Source organism: Montipora foliosa, chromosome 7, assembly GCF_036669935.1.
Source record: "Montipora foliosa isolate CH-2021 chromosome 7, ASM3666993v2, whole genome shotgun sequence".
Classification (NCBI taxonomy): Eukaryota; Metazoa; Cnidaria; class Anthozoa; order Scleractinia; family Acroporidae; genus Montipora; species Montipora foliosa.
This window is the reverse complement of record NC_090875.1, coordinates 15,441,604-15,462,594: the sequence shown is the minus strand read 5'-3', so window position 1 is coordinate 15,462,594 and position 20,991 is coordinate 15,441,604. Positions and strand designations below refer to the sequence as shown.

The 20,991-nt window shown below is 38.7% G+C and overlaps 1 protein-coding gene across 5 annotated transcripts in view; it reads right to left on the bottom strand.

The window, feature by feature from the left end:
* LOC138010807 (trichohyalin-like) overlaps window positions 1-20,991 on the bottom strand; it is an 82,968-nt gene that overhangs the window by 20,655 nt on the left and 41,322 nt on the right. For 4 of the 5 annotated variants that reach the window (XM_068857784.1, XM_068857788.1, XM_068857785.1 and 1 more), the window contains 17 exons: window positions 20,896-20,991; window positions 18,731-18,910; window positions 17,495-17,816; window positions 16,243-16,347; window positions 14,895-15,029; window positions 14,659-14,738; window positions 12,906-12,990; window positions 11,705-11,761; window positions 11,451-11,570; window positions 10,579-10,625; window positions 9,220-9,319; window positions 8,380-8,427; window positions 7,989-8,114; window positions 6,788-6,850; window positions 6,082-6,147; window positions 5,401-5,550; window positions 4,969-4,995 (listed from right to left, as the gene is read on the bottom strand). The exon at window positions 20,896-20,991 is cut by the window's right edge and continues 37 nt beyond it. In XM_068857784.1, coding sequence (XP_068713885.1) covers window positions 4,969-4,995; window positions 5,401-5,550; window positions 6,082-6,147; window positions 6,788-6,850; window positions 7,989-8,114; window positions 8,380-8,427; window positions 9,220-9,319; window positions 10,579-10,625; window positions 11,451-11,570; window positions 11,705-11,761; window positions 12,906-12,990; window positions 14,659-14,738; window positions 14,895-15,029; window positions 16,243-16,347; window positions 17,495-17,816; window positions 18,731-18,910; window positions 20,896-20,991 — 1,807 coding nt within the window. The remainder of the gene's footprint in view (window positions 1-4,968; window positions 4,996-5,400; window positions 5,551-6,081; window positions 6,148-6,787; window positions 6,851-7,988; window positions 8,115-8,379; window positions 8,428-9,219; window positions 9,320-10,578; window positions 10,626-11,450; window positions 11,571-11,704; window positions 11,762-12,905; window positions 12,991-14,658; window positions 14,739-14,894; window positions 15,030-16,242; window positions 16,348-17,494; window positions 17,817-18,730; window positions 18,911-20,895) is intronic. The other variant, XM_068857787.1, reaches the window with a different exon arrangement.

The following is a 20,991-nucleotide window of genomic DNA, read 5'->3' as shown; positions in this document are numbered from 1 at the left end:
TTTCTTTCTTCTTCTTCTTCTTCTTCTTCTTCTTCTTCTTCTTCTTCTTCTTCTTCTTCTTTTTCCAACGGAAAAACAAGGTTACTGATCACTTGAGTGAAAACACTCTTTACAGCAACCATTACACGTCACAATTATTCAAACTGGTTACAGACGCTTCCATTGGAAAAAGATCGAACAGTTTTGATTGAAAACATTATGTTCAATATTTAAAGTTCAATTCAAATTTAAGTACATGCATATGTATTTTATGACAACATAAATAGTATTTAAAATAGCACTTAAGTATTTTATACGTATTATTTGCTATATATGGTATTAATTATAACTTTAAGTGTTTTATCTATTAGTATATTTTTAATTACCTTTACCCAGTAGTTAGTGTAAACTTTATTTTACTTTTGTGACCCCAATTAGCACGTATCGTGCTAGATATAATTCGACACGTTAATAAAGCTGTTGTTGTTGGAAATAGTCCTTATTAAAACGAAAATAAGGTACTATAAGTTCCAAGCAGATTTGCGACTGGTTGTGACAAAACCGAACTGCATCACAATTTGCTGGTCAATGATGGAGGTAAATTATTTTAGCAATAAGTTAAAAATGAACATCCTAATTACTACTTATGCACGCAACCTTGCCTCTTTTGGCAAATTGGTGAGTACATCAAAAGTACTCTTGCAATAACTTTGGATCTTCCTTGACAAAGACACTTGACAGGAGTGGCGAAACGTCGAGTCTTTTACATTGTAACTTTTTAACCTACGTCCCGTGAGCTTTAACATCCCAAAACATAAATTCGCGTTCTTGTAATCACTTCGCGACTATTCATTGAAAAACTTGACAATGGTGTGGCAGTCCCTCAAGAATGACACCGATGACTCACACTTAATTTAGGGGAGAAAAAGAAAATTTATCTCCAACCGCTGGCGTCCTCCATAAAACCTAATATTTGGTTATTTCACGTTGTAGTTTTGCTGACGACGGCAAAAAATGTACAAAAATAAAAAAAACGCACGTGCAGGGTGTGCAAAGCTAATGATTCTTCCCACTAAATATGCAAATTTGTGACGTTCTCGTTGCCGTCGCCGTTGTCGTTGTTAAAGCTCTCTAATTACACGACGTTACGAATTACAGTTAGAAATTGCGACAACATTAAAGATTTTAAGAAGGGTTAACAGATATGTAATTTAAAATCATTTTACTTGACTTATAAAACTCATCAACAATTCATGATGGGAAAACAAAAGAAATGTTTTATTACTCAATATCTGTATATCTGATACAGATTTCTTTTCTTTTCATACATAAACGTTTCTTTCAATGCATGTCTTGGATGACCAAAAATACCTAGTGTACATAAGTCATATGCAATATTCGTGTCGCCTCGAGTTTGTGAATGAGATACAGATCTGACGCGAATATTGAATATCTCTTTTCGAGAAGATAACCAATCAAATCCTTCGATTAAATTATGCGCAACTAATTTGCGAACCCGTGGGAAGCGAAAACAAAATATCGTGTTGGGTCACGGTCAATTCAACATCATTCTCGCTTTTGTAGGTTTTAAAGGGACTACTAAAACAAGAATACAACTTTAAAATACTGAATACAATGCTTACCATTACAATTGTTCGAACTTTTTCTAACGGAAGCGTTTGTATCCGAAAAAAACATATTTTAAAAACGCCTGTTTTGGTTTTCAAATTTCCCGGGCGCGGCCATTTTAAATAACTGGACGTGTAATTGTTGCTCTATAGACCTTATTCATAAATGGCGGTCAATTTATAATTCTTTTGTCAAAGTGCAAATTAGCCTACCAAGCCTCGATACCATACAGTGAATTGAAAAGAATTCTTGCTCTAAAATGAGGCTTGGTAGGCTAATTTGCACGTGGACAAAAGAATTATAAATGTGACCGCCATTTATGAATAAGGTCTATTGTTTAAAAACAAAAGCTGTTTGTGTGAAAACAATAGAGTGTTGGTGTACCTAACTAATCCTTCAGTTCCTACGGCCTGCTACCGTCTGACCTTGTAGCTCAGTCGGTAGAGCAGCGGCGATCTAACCCGAAGGTCGTGGGTTTCATTCCCACCCTGGTCAGAGTTTTTCTCTGTCCTTGTGTGGGCCATTTCCATTAGTAGGGCTAACGCTCACATGGTTCATATGGGGTACAAAACTAGCACTTCACATTACAATCTAATCAGTTAATCCTCCGGGAATTGAGCTCTATTATCATGCAGACGTTTCCTTTCTTCTTCCTCTTTTCTTCAATGGAAAAACAAGGTAACTGATCACTTAAGTGAAAACACTCTTTACAGCAACCATTATACACGTCACAATTATTCAAACTGGCAGCGCCCGAGAAATTTGACAACCAAAACAAACGTTTTTGAATTTGTCTATTTCGGATACAGACGCTTCCATTGGAAAAAGATCGCACAGTTTTGATTGAAAACATTATGTTCAATATTTAAAGTTAAATTCTTGTTTTAGTGGAGGTTCCCCTTAAGATTTCATAACCAGCCCCTCGTTTAACTATGATTGTATATGTTACTTATCCGAGCCATGTAATTTTATTGTGAAATTTTCGATTTCGATTTTGGGTCCTGATTTCACGGGCACGTTCCCACGAGTATTATTTTAAGCTCTATTTTGTCTACGCGGAAAAAGTACTACTTACTTGCTTACTTACGTATTGGACATCTCATTGTACAGAGTAGAACCACAGTTATAGTGCTCCAATTAAGAAATCAAAAAAAGAAAAATGGAACAACTCAAGTAGTTTACTACGGTATCACCTTCATCGCTATCCAATCCCCGACTCGGAGCTGTAAATTTTCCTCTTCCCTGATGATGTCGTTGGTCGGTGAAAGGTAGGAATTAAGTTTTCAACTGCAGCTCAACGCCTTACTCGAACAATTTATTCTGTTAGCTATTGAGCTCAAGCAATGACTACAGCAACGTGACAAAAAAGTCACCGCAAAATATATAGCCGTGTTTATTTACGAAAAAGAAGGGTTTTTGGCCCAAGAATGAAACAGGTGTGAATAGCGCCTAAGTTAAGGGAGAGAATGAAAAACACATAATTCCTTCCTGGAGTTTCGCCACAAACTATATTAGACAGATCTGGCACAATCGCGTTTACGGGAAAAAGGAAGACTGCTTCTTGACGCAAAAACATGAAAATTCTCTCATTCTAACCTTTCTTTCTCTTTTGAGAAGTAGCTTATACCTGTAGCCAACTGGCAAGAAATGATTTTATATGAAACAAGTTTCTTCCATTCTCGGCAAAACATTAATTTTAGGGAAGACGTTCACCGTTTGAAGAAGACGCGATGCCAACTAGGTATATTTCACGTTGCTGCTCAAGGAAATGTGTTAAAATTAAAACGCACGTTTGGAGCGCGTAAAACTATTGGTTTTTTTTGTGCTCGTTCATGATCAATATCCAGTTTTGTAGCGTTTCATCTCCCTATAGATTGCCTCAGCGCTTACCAAATTGTTCAGATTCATTTTCTTGATATTACCAGTCCCTGATTTCCATTCACCAGAAAATCCTCGTTTTAACAAACACGGTCCTTCCGTCCAAGAGTTCTTATCCGACAATAAATGATTTCTTTTATGCAAGGATGAAGCTCTTAAATGAAAGCCGTATTACTCATTAACGATTGTTAATAGACCTTTACGTGTTGATAATGGGATTTTCTAGAAATCTGAATTGAAGGGCAATTGTGCAAACAGAAACCTTTACTATAAACACCTCGAAATGGTCCGTAAATGGAATGGATTTAAGCTATTTGAGATCAATTTACGACAAAGATAACACCGCCTTGCTTTCTTAAATTAAAATAAATGTCAACGGTTTTGAAACTAATCAACAACAATTAAATGGCATTATATGAAACAAAAAACGAAGAGAGAAAGAAACAACGTAAGCTTAACGCGTTTTTTTTTTTTATCTGCCTGTCATTTTTCCCGACACTGGAGAAGATTCCGGCCTTTGAAAACAAGTCCTCCGTTTTCCGCTCTCTAATTGCAGTTGACTCTTTCAGCTGCCGTGGAGTAATCAATCTAACATCGATTCATTTATATTTATGACAGTCCTTGTTATGAAAACACCATTTTCATGCTTGAAAAATTCGAGAAACTGAAATGAAAACCCGGAGTAAGATCCTTAATTAACATTTCTTTCATTAATCTAACAACTCCTATGCCAGAGAACGATAACAGCGAAAAATACACAAACAACCGAGAATCGATTACTCGTTGGAAATTGAAAAAAAAAAAAAAAAAAAAGGAAGACGGATATGAAAATAAAATGATCGCTGTAGGCTAACAAGAATTGTCCAATTACCATGTTACATTTATCCTCCAAAAAGAGCTTGGAAGACTGATTAAACCCGCTCGAAGATAACTGCATTTTACAAATAAGAAACTAAAGTTAAAAATATTTCACAAGAAACAAGTTGCGTAAAAAAAAAATCAAAAATCAAATGTCCTCGATCAATGACTCATATAACGTCGTAAGCATAACAAGAACTCTTTACTATAAATTTGTAATTTTGGTTAACCAAACCTCCTAAAAAGTAATTTATTTTTTATTTCCTCAGGGAAACTTGCTGTCAATTATACTTATTTGAGAAAAAAGTTTGACTGAAATGCATTGATTTTAGTTGAATTCGTGTTCTATCACTTATGTTGATTACAGAAAAACGTAACAATGACGCCAAGTCCGCCAACGTAAACAAAGAAATTTGGTCTTGGTGGTGAATGCAGTTCATGTTGTGTGACGAAAACCTGACAAGAGCGTGACATCATAAGGCAGCACGTCACGCAGCAACCACGTACGTGATTTTCTCGAAAGCAGCAATGTGATTTGGCCTCCCAAAACGCTTTTTCTGTTTACAAATTAAGAAATTATGGTTATGTTTTATCATTTTTACATGTGTCTTAAAGAGTAGTTACCAGATCATTGGCATCCTCTCCGTGAGACTACGAAAAAGGAACATTATCTGTTAGTTCACTTTAAGAGAAAAGTTTAAAATATCAGCTATATTGTTAACCGACCGCACATTTTAAAAATTCTCTTAGAGATAAATCTTTTTTTTTTGTTAAGCATTGTTAACAAATGACAAAACGTTTACATTAATCCTTTCAAAATCAGCTTGCAATGTACCAGAACAACCAAAGCGCTAGCTGGCAAATAATTTGTGGTTTGGTGATCATCAACTGTTAATGTAGAGGTTGAGATGTAAACATTATAACTGTTATATTTTTGTCTTTGATTTTTAAAGCTTTATTTGTAACGACCCTTGAATTTAGTGGATAGTACCGTAGAATGGCGCGCGTAAATCTGAAAAACATAATGATCGCGCGTAACGTTCCCCGCGTACTTACCAGGGATCTGGTGACGGATTCCACGTCCGCGCTTCTTGAAACCAATCGTTCAGTGGTCTCCCCTTGCACTCTTTTAGTGTGTTCCAATTCCTCCTCGAGTTTCATGGCGCTTGCGGTCACTTCTCCCCGTGTAGCTTCTACTGTAGCTACCTGCAAAGACAAGAAGAAATATACTGAAATGCCGCAAATGTTTTCTTGGGAAAAAGAAAATTCATTTCAGGTTTGAGAAAAGAAACTTAATCAAGTCTCAATTTACAAGTATTGTAGGTGTGAAACTTGTTTGAATGCACAAAAGAATTTGCTGCTAAACCTAGCTTGGATGAAATTTCTAATACTAAAACTCGTTTTTTCTTTTTTCTCTGTTCATGCATGGGACATGATATAAGCAAGTATTCACTACAATTAAGCACTACTTTGTTGGAAGAGTAACTTTAGGTTCAGAGTCTAAGGGCGCGTTCGATTGACCCTATTCCGGAATAAGAATACATGGAGTGATGATTAAAACGGTATGTTTGGCACGTTTTGAAGCAGCAAGGATAACTAAAATAAGTTTAAAACAGCATTTTAGCAGATGTTTGACAATTTTAATGTGAATTCCCGTAAAAACGAAGGATTTCTAACTTATATTCCATGTATTCCTATTCCGGAATACGGTCAATCGAACGCGCCCTAACTACGTACCGTGTTTTCTAAATTAATCAACTGGTTTCTCAATCGAGATCGCTCGTCTTCCAGCTCTTCGCGAAGCTAATAAAAAGAAAAGAAAAGTTAATTTCGCATTCTCAAAATAAACCTAAACCATCAAACTGTAAAAGACTCTACAGAGAATAAAGCTCCCATTTTTGCCAGCGGAAAACGATTGGAAATTAGCGGGAAAATAGCACCTCAAAACTGTCAAATTTTGCGAAGAATGTCACGGGGCAACAGAGAAATGGCCGTCGCACTTATCTGGATAATTTAAAGCAATTGTCTCTTATAGAAACCTAAATAAATTCAGCTGGCTCCAACAGGATTCGAACCCACGACCTCTGCGATGTCGGTGCAATGCTCTACTAGCTGAGAGTTGGGAACAGGTCAAATTTGTTGGGCTCATGTGTTCCCGCAATTTTCTCGTGGTTCCCGCGACTTGATATATACATACATTTTTGACATACGTTTCTTGGTCAAAAATTGAGCCACTTTCATATTTCTGCGAATTTACAACAGATTTTTCTTCAAACTTCAAAAGTACACTATATAAAGTTTAATTAATCTACATTTGAAATCGTGCGAGACACATCGAAAGAAGTTAAAAGTGTTTCCCGCGCTTTTAAGCTTTGCGGCGGACGCGTGTATTCCCTTTGCGCTACGATAGGCTCATCGATTGTGTGCGCCAAAAACAACCTACCTTAATTTGCATCTCTAGGGATGTTTCCGATTGTACAAGTTTCTTCGACGTCTCGTTCAACTCCTAGAGCAAATCAGAAAGAATAAATTCAACGAAAAGTCCGAACTGACAAAACGTAAATTGTTTAACCATTAAACTGCCTATCACCTCAAACACTTTTCCGCTGCATCAATTCTCTGGCCGCCATGTACAAAACAGTTTTGTTTGCTGTCTTCTTACAAAACGTCGGAAAACCAGCTTTAATGTAAGGTACGATCGAGCAAGGAAAGAGAAGACTTGGTTTAATAAAAAGGTTTGACGTCACATTTGTACAGTTCTTCGAGGAGGACGATGCAAAGCAGTGTGTGACGTCATCCCGGTATCGAACCCACTCCTCTTTTTTTATACATCAAACTATGGACAGTTTTTCTAACTTTCAAATTATATAAAGAAGTGGTATTGCAGGGAGAAGATTATAAAAAACAACTTGATATGTTAGGAACAAAGGTTACAAAAAAAAATTTGAAACGGAAAATTCTGTTGAGATCATTGGCACTTTAAATGAAGGCTTAAGCGCACAGACAAACTTCATGCCATTGAAGTTTTCCATCTAGCTGTCTTGTGGTCGTTTACTACAGCGTTAACGTTAACGTTAGCGTTAGCGTTAACGTTATTTTTCGAGTTGATGAGGGTAAATGCAGCTGTTTATCTTTACTTGAGCACTTGAGTTTGGGGGACACTTTGTGACGTTAATTGTCTGTATTCCCAGACACGAGTGAATTGAAGTTGGGGAGAAGACCAAGGGGACATTTCGTGATGCTTATTCAAATCGTTGTGCATCCAATTACGAGCCCCTGCCGTGACGTCATTTACAAAACGCGCGTTTTTGAGACGCGGACGGCAACCGGAAGAGAACATTTCCAGTGCAAAGACAGAGGTGTCTCCTAGACTTTTATACTAATCATCTCTAATGGAGAAAAGATACTTAGCAATGTGAATGTGTTTGTGTGAAGACAAGTTTAAAGGGCAAACAACTCACTTCCGGTGGCCGTCCGCGTCTCTAAAAACGCGCGTGCTTAAGCTCCCTAAAGAAAAAGGTACGGAGTTGACGGCTTTGTGGTATGACCGAAAGTGATTACGTCATTTGGGCACCCTTTCTGCCTTATAGTATTCCACCTTGCAACATTTTGCAAAATCAGTTCAAACAAAACGAAAACCAAACCTGTTGCAAGTCTCTAATTTGAGCTTTCTGTTGAGCACTCTTCTCTTTTCCTTTGTCAATGTCAGATTTCAGTTTGTTGATTGTGTCCAAAAGAGTTTCTTCTTTGGCCAGCATAACTTGTTTGCTCTGTTTAGAGAAAACAACAACAACAACAACACTTTGCATAATGTACACGTTGTACAATGTATTTTTTTGGCCTGGGATTTTTGGCCGATTGAAGAGAAACTAAAACCCCTTTTTCCATTAGAAGCGCTTTAGGCGTCAGAGAAACGGGAATAAAACACGTAGATAGTAGTCAGTTCACGACACAAGATGGCGGTTGGAATTGAACGCCCCAGAAAAAAATGAAAAAAACAAACAAACAACAGACAAACAGAACGAGTAAAAGTACCTTCTCGAAATCAGCTCTGGAAGAAGCAAGCATGGAGTTCAATTTCTCCTGCAGACCAAAAAGAAATGTTTAGTATATGCACCTCAAAGACCGTATAGGGAAGGTATCTGTTTACAAACATTACTTTTGTAAACCACAGGAACAAAAGATCCTTTGTGAATGAAACTCTGGTTGGTACATTAATGAATTAATGACAATAGGTGATGTCAACGATATCTTCCCTATATCGGATCACAGTTAATATATGGAGATGGTTATGAAACTCGACATGTTTCTTTGTTTTATGTTTTTGTTTGCTGTTTTGGCCCTGCATAACGATGCCCAAACCATACCCTTTTTCTAAATGACAGACCATCGACAAATGATTGTGCATGGGCACATGGACACATGGACACTGTCAAGTCAAAATGAAGTACTTAACCAAAAATGCGCGTGTGAAGGCCTAAGTTAAAACTCAAGTTATTTTTCTTTGCATCTCATTAAAGTCGGAGATTTAAAACGATTCAAGCAAGAGATAAGTGACTTGAAAACCATCCTTCCGAGCGACTTGCGGTTTCTTGGGCTGCGCCAGGCACTCCAAACATGTCAATCATGTGTTTACACATTTGTGTGCAATTCGTTTTAAAGTAATTTAAAAAATTACTTGACTTGAGATTTTCCTAAGTTTACTTACGATCTAGTGTAAAGACTACCAGTACTGTTCTCGCTTTTGAAGTTTCCAGAGTTTCATGACTAGTCAATCTATATGAACTATGATCAGATATAAATACCATCCTCGCGCGCCCACTCAATAACTTATAATTACTGACAGTATCGGAGAACGACAGGTTAAATCCTCACCTCTGATCTTAAAGAAGCTTCCTCTTGCTTTCTTAGCTTCTCGTTGCTTTCCTCTAGTCGACGTTGAAGCGACTCACAGTCCCTGTGAAGACTGGAAATTCTAAAAGAGAGAAAGAAAAAAAAAAAAAAAACCAAAACACAGCGTTACTTACAAATAAGTAGTTAAGCACGAGGCGCTTTTCAGCCAAGGTCGGAATTCAGAAGCGAACATTTCGCATGTCAGGACAATAGAGGTTTTGAGAGGCAGCCATGTTGCATGGCAGGAACAATAGATTATTTTTCCTTTGGGAACAAATGTTCTTTCTAATGCAAAACATCTTCATTGTTCCTGCCATGCAACATGGCTGCCGTGCAAAACCTTAAGGCCCAAGTTCACCCAAAAGACATTGCGCGCTGCGATGAATTGAGCACAGACGGAAAATCGGAAAATCACCGGCGAATACCCAATCAAAACACTGGAACTATTTCAAAACAACAGCACAAGCGCGCAATGTCTTTCGGGTAAACAAGGGCCTTTAAACTCTCAATAAAAGAAAAATTTCAACTTTAGTAATTGCATTTCTAGCGTTTTGGTTGGTTTGCTGAATCACGTTTAGAAGCTCATATTCGATATAATGGTACCAAGTGTCACCAAGCAGAGGAATCTGCATCGGGAAGCGAAATTTTCAAGAACCCAAACGATTAAAAGTTATTGAAAAGTAATAAAACAACAATTGTTCCTTTTGCGCTTGTTAGCTCATGGAATAATTGTTTATGAGTCGAGCTATTCGATGTGGGTTAGAGGAATCTTATTCCATATTCTCGCATCCGTTTTGACCTTACTTCGCACAACTTGAGCCAAGTCCAGCAAGATGCCTACTTATTCAAAGTTCAGATAATGACACCGCGTACCAGTGGCTCAATTGGTTGAGCACCGGGCTGCCATGCGGAAGGTCGTGAGTTCGACCAACACTCAGGGTCTTAAAATAACTGAGGAGAAAGTGCTGTCTTTGTCATAATACCCGCAAATGGTTAGACTTTCAAGTCTTCTCGGATAAGGACTTTAAACCGTAGGCCCCGTCTCACAAATATCTTTCATGTTCATAAGTTCCTTGGGGACGTTAAAGAAACCCACACACTATTCGAGAAGAGCAGGGCATGAAGTTTCCGGTGTTGTGGCTGTCCTTCGTGAGTGTATGGGTGGGTGGGTATAGCAGGTCCACATCAGTGAATAGCATCAAAGCAGTAAAATAAAATGTTGATGTTTTGATGAGGAGAGAAACACAGACAATGAAATACCTGACGCGCCAACCCTGAAACACGAATCAGTGCAGCCAGAAGCAATACAACTAGCTATCATTTTGTATCTGTTTCACTTACTTGAGTTCAGAGCTTTCTAATTTCGCAGTGAGTCTTGATTTTTGCTCCTAAAAAAGAAAAAAAGAGAGATGCCAGGCTACGTTGACGAGATAACATAATTCCCCCTCCCCTCCATAAACCAATAAAAACTATTATCAAAGATAACAACCTACGTAAAATTTCATCAAAACCTACTCCTAAATAAATAAGAATAAATAAATAAATGAAAGCAAATTAAAAGAGCTAAGTTTGCGACAAAAGGTTGCAAAGCATGTGCTTGATCATTCTTGCGACTAACCAGAAAGAAATATAAATTGCTAGGAGTCTGTTACTTCTGACTGTCTCGCAATAGAAAGAAACCGCCTTTCTCGGCCGTTTCTCTCGATTGTGTGACAAACACGATTGACAATTTAAGCCCGCCCCTCGACTGAGATAGAAGTAAATGCTAGCAGTCGAAAAAAGTAAGGTTACGGCGCCTTTCATAACTATGTGATCTCTGAAGCCAATGCTTTCACTTTTTACTGCTGGCCATTTTGATTGCAGTGACAGTTGACAGGCTGTTGAATAGAGAAACCGACAAAGTGAAATCAGCCAATCACAACGCTAGATGTATCCATGAACCCATTTTGCAAAAGTGATTGACAGCAGTAAGAAACGAAAATTGATTGCAAGAATGTTTGCAGTAAACGTTTCCTTAAATATCTAATCGTTATAAAAATTAATAGGCCCTTAACGTCGATTTCATTTGAACCTTGTTTCCAAAGCGAGTTCTAACGAAGTTTTTTTTTCAATAACCTTTAAGAAGATCGTGACGTCACAATTGAATTTGAGGCGAAAGAGCTCAGTCGACGAATGTTCTATTTTTTGTGTCTACAACTTCTTTTTTTCAGTACCTTCTCCTGACGAATATTTTCTTGCAGTCGTTCGAACTGGGACTTGTGGTGATCCGTGTCTCGTTGTACTTGGTTAAGCTGACTACCGCGTTCATTCAGCATAACATTTACTGTTTGCAGCTGCAATAGAGAGCACATATTAAACAGAAAAGTTTAAAGGATATAGCATTCACTTTCTCACGCATATGTAATAAGAGATCTCGCGTCTTTCTCATAAAGATTATAGACTTTATAGATCTTAAGTTAATATTTACCTCAATATCAAGATTGCTTGCTTTATTTTCTGTTGTCTCTAACTTCACCATTAAGGCCTAAGATAAGAGAAACGAAAAAGGTTACAAACTTGGACTTACAGAGACATGAATCCCCTTTCACTGGCCTAACATTCGAAAGCGACACCGCTGGACAAACGACACGGTTGAACCTGCCGTTATACCTAGTTCTACACGGCCAAATATATGCGTAGTTGACCGCTCCCTGTAGGGGCTTTCGAGGACTGTTAAGAAACCCATCTGGCCGGAGACAAACCAGACTGAGAATTTGTACCAGGGACTTCAACGATCAAATTCAACAGATGGTCAGAACGGGTTAGGGATCATCTCAAGGCAAAAGCCCAAACCACTGAGCCACACTCAGCTTTACATTCCACTTACCGTATGAAAAAGAACAACGGAATAAATAATTCTAACCGATAAGGTAAGTCTTTAGCCTGCGAAATGCGTCTGCGTTCGCAGGCTAGTAAGTCTTAAGCTGTGTTCACATTCAACGTTGATTATGATCAACTGTAGTATAATACAATTTTCAATTTTATTCAATTATGGTTCTGGTCACATCTGCGAAAATACATATAAAATCGGAAGGGTAACCTCGCAGTGCGAGACAAAATGTTGCCGTATCGCGCTGCTGCCACAATTAGGGAGCTTAAGCACGCGCGTTTTTTAGCTTGTCTTCACACAACCACATTTACATTACTAAGAATCTTTTCGCCACTATAGATGATTAATATAAAAGTCTGGGAGATGCCACTGCCCTGGTACGCGAAATGTTCTCTTCTGGTTGCCGTCCGCGTCTCAAAAACGCGCGTGCTTAAGCTCCCAATTTATTATCACCATGCTTGAGGCGAGAAGAGAACCAAGGTTACCTTCCGAGAATAGAAGAAGACGAATCCAAATCTTCTCTCCACGTGTTCGCCATTCTGTTCAATTACGCACTGTAATTACTTCAAACAACCCCTTGAGAATGTTTGAAATAATTAATATCCAATTAAGAGTAATCACGTATTGAAATTAGTTGATGTGAACCCAGTCCAAACTTAAATGGATTGTAATTCGATCATTATCTAGCCTAATGTGAACAGAACTTTAGTCTCCACTCAAAGAATCATTTTTACGTTTGCTGTATTACTGATTTTTACACATCTACGATGAATACGTCTTTAACGAAAGATCACTTAACCTTGTTTGCTTCCTTCAGTGACGCAGTTTCCTTCTCGAGTCTCAGCTTTGCCTGGTAAAGCTCGTCGCGTAAATTCTGCGCTTGTCTGCAAAATTAAGAAACTCGTTTCAACACATAACATCCCAAAGCAAGACACCGGTTCTGATTTGGTTCGCAACCTTTTGAAGAATCAACATTTAGTAGTTATGGTGTGAGAGTGAGGCAATTTTCCCTTTCGTAAACAAGCGATGCTATTTAATCTAGGAATAGATTAGCAGCGTATATCACTTAGAACTAAAACAAAAACTGATAAAAACATAAGAAAAAGTTAATCGAACGACGTCGAACTCGATTCAATTGCAAAATGCACTTATCCTCTAGTACACTACCGAAACAACGGCTTCAAATTTGCAATTTTAAAGTATTTAAATGAAGCTTATCCTAACAATTTATTGAAAGCTAACCGAATAGAAAGGCTTGGTTACTAAGGTCGCGTTCGATTGACCGTATTCCGGAATAGGAATACATGGAATAGAAGTTAGAAATCCTTCGTTTTTACGGAGATTCACATTAAAATTATCAAACACCTTCTAAAATGCTATTTTAAACATATCTTAATTATCCTCGTTGCTTCAAAAGCGTCAGACATACCGTTTTAACTCATCACTCCACGTATTCTTATTCCGGAATAGGGTCAATCGAACGTATCCTAAGAATGGCATCGACCGTCAAACATGGCATCGCTTGTTTAACGAAACGGAAATTAGCGAGAGCGAGTTACCGAACGATCGGTTTATAAACAGACTTTTCATGTAGAAACTCTTAAAAGGTTACGAGCTACAAAATATAACTAGCGAATACGTTTTCAATTTAATTTTACAATTAAAAGATGAAATACAAAATATGGTGCAGTGCTTACTAATAAAAAAGATACTGACAAAATCATATGAAATACCTAACTGTAACATCAATCAATAGTTGTGGTTACACACAAATTGGGTTTGGGGCCTTTTCAGAGGGTAAATGGCTTGGGTTTGGTTCAGCTCAGGTTTCATGTTACCCTTGGGGATGCGGTTACACAGAAAAAGGGTATAAGTAAATGGTATAATTAATTAAATTATAAATTAATTAAATTAGAATTAATTGATTCAAGGGTATAATTAATATAATTAGAGATCTTCGTGCATTAGCTACGTTCTGCTCTATGATTGGCCAAGCCACCTCAGGGATAAACCGTACTTTTCAGTTCAGGAACGTCATGGGAAGTTCTTTTGTTCTTTTTGGTGTATCCATGGAAAAAACCCTTAGACATTTTCGGTCTAGGGAAAGCGGTTACACACAAAAATGTCCATGCCCATGGGAAATCGCTATTTACCCATGAGTAAAAGGGCAAGAGTAACCACCCTTTGGGAATAAAACGTTTCGTTCCAGGTATTTCTATGTCATTCAAATGTGAATGCTAGATTTTAAAATGCAAATACAATACATAAAGAATCTTGAATTGGGTACAACATTGAGTTAGCCGATTTTGCCAATCAATCAATCAATCAATCAATCAATCAATTAATCAATCAATCAATCAATCAATCAATTTCTCAGCCTCTGATGTCTAATTATTTCTCTTCTAGACATCTAGCTAGCCGACTGGCCGCTTCTCCTCTACCGCGGAAGATTTAAACCCAGTTAGTCATATTCAAATAAGGGGACAATAACCCCCTGTCAAGAAAAGTGGTTATCTAGTATGCAATGCATATTAAACATATAAAATTCCTACCTTTCCGCCTCAACTCGACCGACACTGGCTTTTTCAAGTTCTTTATCAGACTTTTCTAAACGCGATCGTAGAGAGGATATCTGAATGAAGCAAATAATTTCCAGTTATTTCAAGTGTCACGTCAATTCACTTTTAAGTGAATTGATCTAAGCAAGAAAAAAAGCGTAAAGTAAGCAAGGTTATTTTTAAAGCGTAGCTGAATGTAAAGACAAATTATAAGAGGTTACATGACGTACCTCAGACTCCAATCTCGTTCGCGTTTGCGTCTCGCTTTCAAGCTTGCTGCTGATCTGCGCATGTTCACTCCTGCCGCTGGCCACACGTGAGTCGAGCTCAGATCGCGTTTGTTGGAGAGCTTCTTCGCTTCTTGCCTGTTACAAGGAGACAAAATGACAAAAACAAAACATAGTGAACTAATATAACTTGAAATCTAGCTGGTTCTGTCATTGACCTCATTCACAACACAATTTTCCAAGCCGCAATGCGTTATGAGGGATAATTATCCAACTATCCAAAACCCGTCCCTTTTTTTAAAGTGGTACTACGACCAAAAAAAAAATTTCGTTTTTCCTTTGGATTTCAAAACTATGTTAACTAAACACTAACTCACCCGCGTTTTAAGTTCTGATTTTAAAAAAACACCTGTTTATTTTAGCTGGAATTTTCTTATTTATTGATCCGCCATTACTAACTTTAAAATCTTGAGAGAGCTGGGTCGAGGTGTGTACGCGGCTTAATTAATATGCAGCACGGGAGTTTCGGGCTTTCAGACTTTTCAACCCGTGTTTTGCATATATAATGAATTGCGTTTACACCCTGAAATTTTAAGCTGGTGAGTAAATGACGTCATTTTCTCTAGATCCAACCCTCTGAGGTCCAATCGGCCAGTTTTGAACGTGAGTAATGGCGGACCATGAAATCCAAAACATACACTCAAAATAAACAGCCTTTGGATAAAACTCAAAGCTCAAAATTTTGCCAGTTAGGTGTTAAGCGAACACGCTTTCAAAATCTGAAGAAAAAAAGGAAATGATTTTTTGATCATAGTACCACTATAAATCTTTAATCAAGGTAACTGCCACTGGCGCTTACTACAGCGAATCCGGCAAGGAATAAATTACAATTAAAATTACATGATATGAAATTACAAATTACATATTATGAGAATAAACGAAGGAATTAAATTAATATGTTAAAGTAGTGGCCACTCTCGGGATAAATTCTGGATAAGATGCCGATCTAACAACACCAGGTGATAACGCGTTCCATACAGGGATTGATCTTAAGAAGAGAGTTTGCATGCGCACTTCATTAACAAGTGGACTCTAAAAGATGCAGGGCTACATGTGAAATGTCCCACCCGGGTTAAGAAGCCGGGGTAAGATGTCCCAGACGCAACTAAGGTTGGGATATCCCCATTACCGTACGTTCTTTGACATCGTGGGAAACAACAAGTCCGATAATGTATTAATGAAAAGTGTAACTTCCCGAGCCACTTTGTTCCTCTCAAGTAACATGACCCAGTGTTCAGATTAACTCGTCTGCTTGTGTAGTTCTTACTCATTAGAAACCTCTTTGACTCACCATTTTTTCGGCTTTCTTCTGCAGTTTCTCTTTCAGAAGCGCGATTTCTTTCCCCATTGATGCTTTATTAGCCTCAAGCCGAGCCTTCGTATCAGCTAACTCCACCTATAAAAATACAGAGGAAGGATGATTCAAAAGAAAGCTACTGAACATTGCTTTACTGTTGTTTTGTTTATTATGCTATTTAAGGTGATTGTAAGGTTTTGAGTCTGTGGGTGAACTGATAGCAGAGGTCTCTTTAGTTTTGCGTTCTCTTGGAAAAGAGACTTCACTCGAAGCTCGCTTTGATTCAACCGCCGTCCCAATCTCGTTCCCAGATCCTCCGTTACCCTTGCCTACCGGAAAGGGCGTGGGAGACTCTGGAAGAATCCAAAACCGGAACCATCAAAACCTGGTTCCGGTTTGTCCGCGCCTGCGTGAAGTTTGATGACAAATGGCCGACTTAAATGGTCGACAAAATGCAAAGCTTTCATTGTGCGTTAGACTTCGCTCTAGAAAAGTGAGTTTGCTCTGAAAGAAGCACCATATGAAGCTTTAAAAAGTGTTGTCTTTCATCAAAAGGATCCCGTCTGTATACTCCCTACTGGATATGGGAAATCGCTGATATATCAGCTGTTACCTTATGTATTGGACTAGTTCTTGTCAAGTGGAGAAAGAATTTTCATCAATTATGGTGGTGTCACCCTTAAATGCATTGATGCAAGATCAAATAAATAGGACATAGGCTTAGAGGACACGCACGCAACAGCACGATCTTTTTCAATCTCCTCATTACAGAAATAAAATTATTGTTTTGTGGTGCTACCGTTGCCGTACCCTGAGTGATTCCAGACCCGTGAAAGCTCTAACAGCGATTAAGACGAATTTTATTTACGACGAAATAGGCCACTTTCGATATTTAACATTCAGCTTGAAAGAGACGTTTAGAGGACAAAGACAAAGGAAAGTGGATGATATGCTAATATCTTTCACATTCGCTGCAACTTGTTTCTATCGTTTTGTCCTCTCTGTCTCCCTACCAAACTGAATATCGATATTTCGAAAATGACCTATTCGCATGCAAGTAGCGGTACGTTATGACTTTCCAGCATTTACAAATGCACGACTCGTGAACCTCTTTCCGTAAGGGTACCTTAGGTCTGATTTACAAGACACGATTTGTGGTGAAGACAACTTGTAAGCAAGTCGTATGCGGAAGCCCTAATCATAAATCGCTTTTACTGGAAAGCTGTCACAATACATCACCGCTGACCTGAGCCGCCTTGAGTTCCTCTCTTAGTGATCCACTGCTGGCCTCATAGCTCTTTCGCGTCTGATCCACAGCCTCAAGTTGGTACAAAGCCTCTGTCTTCTGCAAAGAATGGTTTCGTGCTTCCTCCACTAACACCTCGTTTTTCCTTTTTTCGTCTTCCAGTAACTCATTCTGAACGGCTCGAGCATCTTGTTCCTCGGCTAGAGCTCTTTTCAAATCTCGTAAATCAGATTCTAATTGCTGTAAGTTGTTTCTGAGAGATTTGTTGTCCATTTGCTGCTGTCGTTTGTCGACTTCCAAGTTTTGACGATTTTCCAGTTCCCTACAATTTTCAAAAGGTTGCAGCATATTATAATTTAAAGGAATATGGTGGTAAGTGTCAAGAGGTTAGGGGATATTTGGAGACTTTAATTGGCCTTATGCATGATGACGTCATATACTCAAAATACACCACCAAGCCTCGTTTGCACAAAATTATTCACATCATCTTGACATCACCAATGTAATACTGTTTGCATGTGGGTCATGGTTTTCTTTACAAGTTATTCCTTTGGGATCCGGCTCAAGATTTTCCAATTCGCGGCTTGGTGGTGAAATCAGCTAGTCAGATGTTATCACGCATAAGGGCTATTGTTTGTATTGCCAGACGAGTGATGTTAAACTTGGGGACATGAGCAAGTGGGCACTTATCAAAATAGTCTTTTACAATGAGTGCAAAATGCTCGCGCGCTCATTAGCTAATTTTTATTGTCAATAAGCGGACAGACACATAAATTCATAATTTATGCGATAATGACGCGTTATTGTTAGAGTCAGATTGAAGTTTCTCGCATTTTTGTCTCGCGTTCTTCTTGTGTTTTGCCTTAATTTTGACCCCTCTGCCTTTTTGTTATTGTAAAAAAACAAATTGATGTCAGTTTTTCATGCGTCTGTCCTGTTATTGACAATGAATTTCGTCATAACATTGTCAAAGTAGTCTGCGGATCCACTCGGCTATCACCTCGTGGATCCACTGCTACTTTGACAATTTTACGACGAAATTCATGATCAATGACAAGACAGACGCATGGATACATCTGCCACACTTGGGATGGTAAATGTGAACTCCAAAATTGAATGAACAGATGTTTCTCAGTTATCGATGATAAAAAACGAATAGCCCAGAAAAGGCGTGAATGCCCCTAACGGACAATAAATTGAAAGAAACTTAACTTTGGAGCGTTAATGTTAACATACTTTGCAAGTTTTTCGTCCGATCTAGCAATCTGTTCCTTCAGCTGACTGTGCAGTGCTTCAGATACCCGTCGTGCCTCGCTCTCCTGGTCATGTTTATACTGAAGAGTTCTGTATGCGGCCTCAACTTCCATTTTGAGTCTTTCCGACTCAGATTTCTCTTTGGTGAGCACTTCAACTCTCCTGATGAAATATAAGATAAAAGAAAGCATGGCGAGCTCACTTATATCGCTAACTAAAACTGAACGATACCAGCAGTGCTTGGCATTACAGTAGGGCCTCTGTTAAAAGGGAAAAGCAAAAGCTATCATGATGTCTAAGGCACTAAACAATCTAGCGCCTGATTATTTTAAAATTAGCATTTTCAAGGACCATGACTGAGCTCCCTACGACTTTAGGGATACAGGGAAAAGAGTACCCATAATAGCCCACTTTCGATATACTAAAATTCAGTCCTAAACAAAAGGCATCATCTCGAGGCTCTGGGGAATAAACTCATACAAATCCTTTTATTTATTCCCCAGAGCCTCGAGATGATCCCTTTTGTTTAGGACTGAATTTTAATATATCGAAAGTGGGCTATTCAAGAGGGGTCTGTAAAGCTGTGATTTCTAAGCCAGACTCATTTCACGTCAGAAATAAAAAACAGTTGTTAATTACTTTTATTTCTTATTGTAAATTAGTTAACGTTGTAACTGATGTCTTGTTCCGTGTCTAAATAAAAGCTATGTATGTACAAGAGTGAATTAGTTAAGAATGCTGTTATAGCAGGGTGGGGTCCCCAGAACAGTTACAAATGAGTCTTTTTTTAGAATGCGCGGTCCCGCGAAAATCAGTTGTTATTTCCCTGAAAAAACATGGCAGAAGGAGTCACGGGTGATATGGCTTCTTCTGATTGGTTAAATTTGGAGGCCCTTTGTTTGCTTCGCGCGCAAAGTAAACCTACAGACCACTTTCACAAACGGCGACCACTTCTTCATTCTTTTGTATTTATGTTAATTAGCCCCACTGCCCTCGTTTTAAAAAAAAGGTTCTTTTGAAATTTGCTCGTGGTAGCGAGGCTAGGAAGGCTTGCTAGCATTAAAACAAAAGAATATTTTATTTGGCCGCCATTATGAAAGAGGTCTATAAACAAATCATTTTATGACTGTGCTGGGGCAAGACCGCAAAGCCATAGATCAACACTCTAAATCTAAATCATTCTTGGCACGTATACGCATTGTGTTGTTCTTCTGATTTGTGTAGCTGTAGCTTTAAAAACTCGGTAAGTAAAATGGAGCACCCAAAAGACTTTGTAAACTTACAAAATTCCGCTACCATCTTGTTTTCACAATGTTAATGCGTTGCTATCACCATGGAGACCATAGGTAACGCGCGTGCGTGGCCCCAAAAATGTTGGAAAAGCTGTGGAAACGGCTCCAACATTGTTCCGCTACTCAGTTCCGTGATCACGGAACAAAAGAAATGTTGGGAGTTGTTGGCTCAAACGTTTGACCAGTTTCAAAGTTCGTGCAACAACTCCCAACAAAACACAACAACATGCAACAGGGCGTGTAAACGGACGCAACATGTAACACCCAACGATGTTGGGAGATGTTGGCCAACAACGTTGGGAGATGTTGGCCAACAATGTTGGGAGATGTTGGCCGACAATGTTGGGAGATGTTGGCCGACAATGTTGGGAGTTGTTGGCCAACAATGTTGGGAGTTGTTGGCCAACAATGTTGGGAGTTGTTGGCCAACAATGTTGGGAGTTGTCGGCCAACAATGTTGGGAGTTGTCGGCCAACAATGTTGGGAGTTGTCGGCCAACAATGTTGGGAGTTGTCGGCCAACAATGTTGGGAGTTGTCGGCCAACAATGTTGGGAGATGTCGGCCAACAATGTTGGGAGATGTCGGCCAACAATGTTGGGAGTTGTTGGCCAACAATGTTGGGAGTTGTTGGCCAACAATGTTGGGAGATGTTGGCCAACAATGTTGGGAGATGTTGGCCAACAATGTTGGGAGTTGTTGGACAACAATGTTACGTCCGTTTGCACAGGCCTTCACACAAAGCTCCAGCGTGTAAGAGTGAGTTTGCGCATTTCACTTATGCTTACACTTGCACCGCAAGTGAAATCATCCCTTATTTCTATGATACGTCAAGCCACCAAATTATTGATTCTTACTCTTGCAAGTCAGCTAAGTCACTCTCCATTTGTTTTCGGCTGGTCTCCAGAGTCACAATCCTCTCACGTTGTTTGTCGACTTGTCTTTTCGACTCG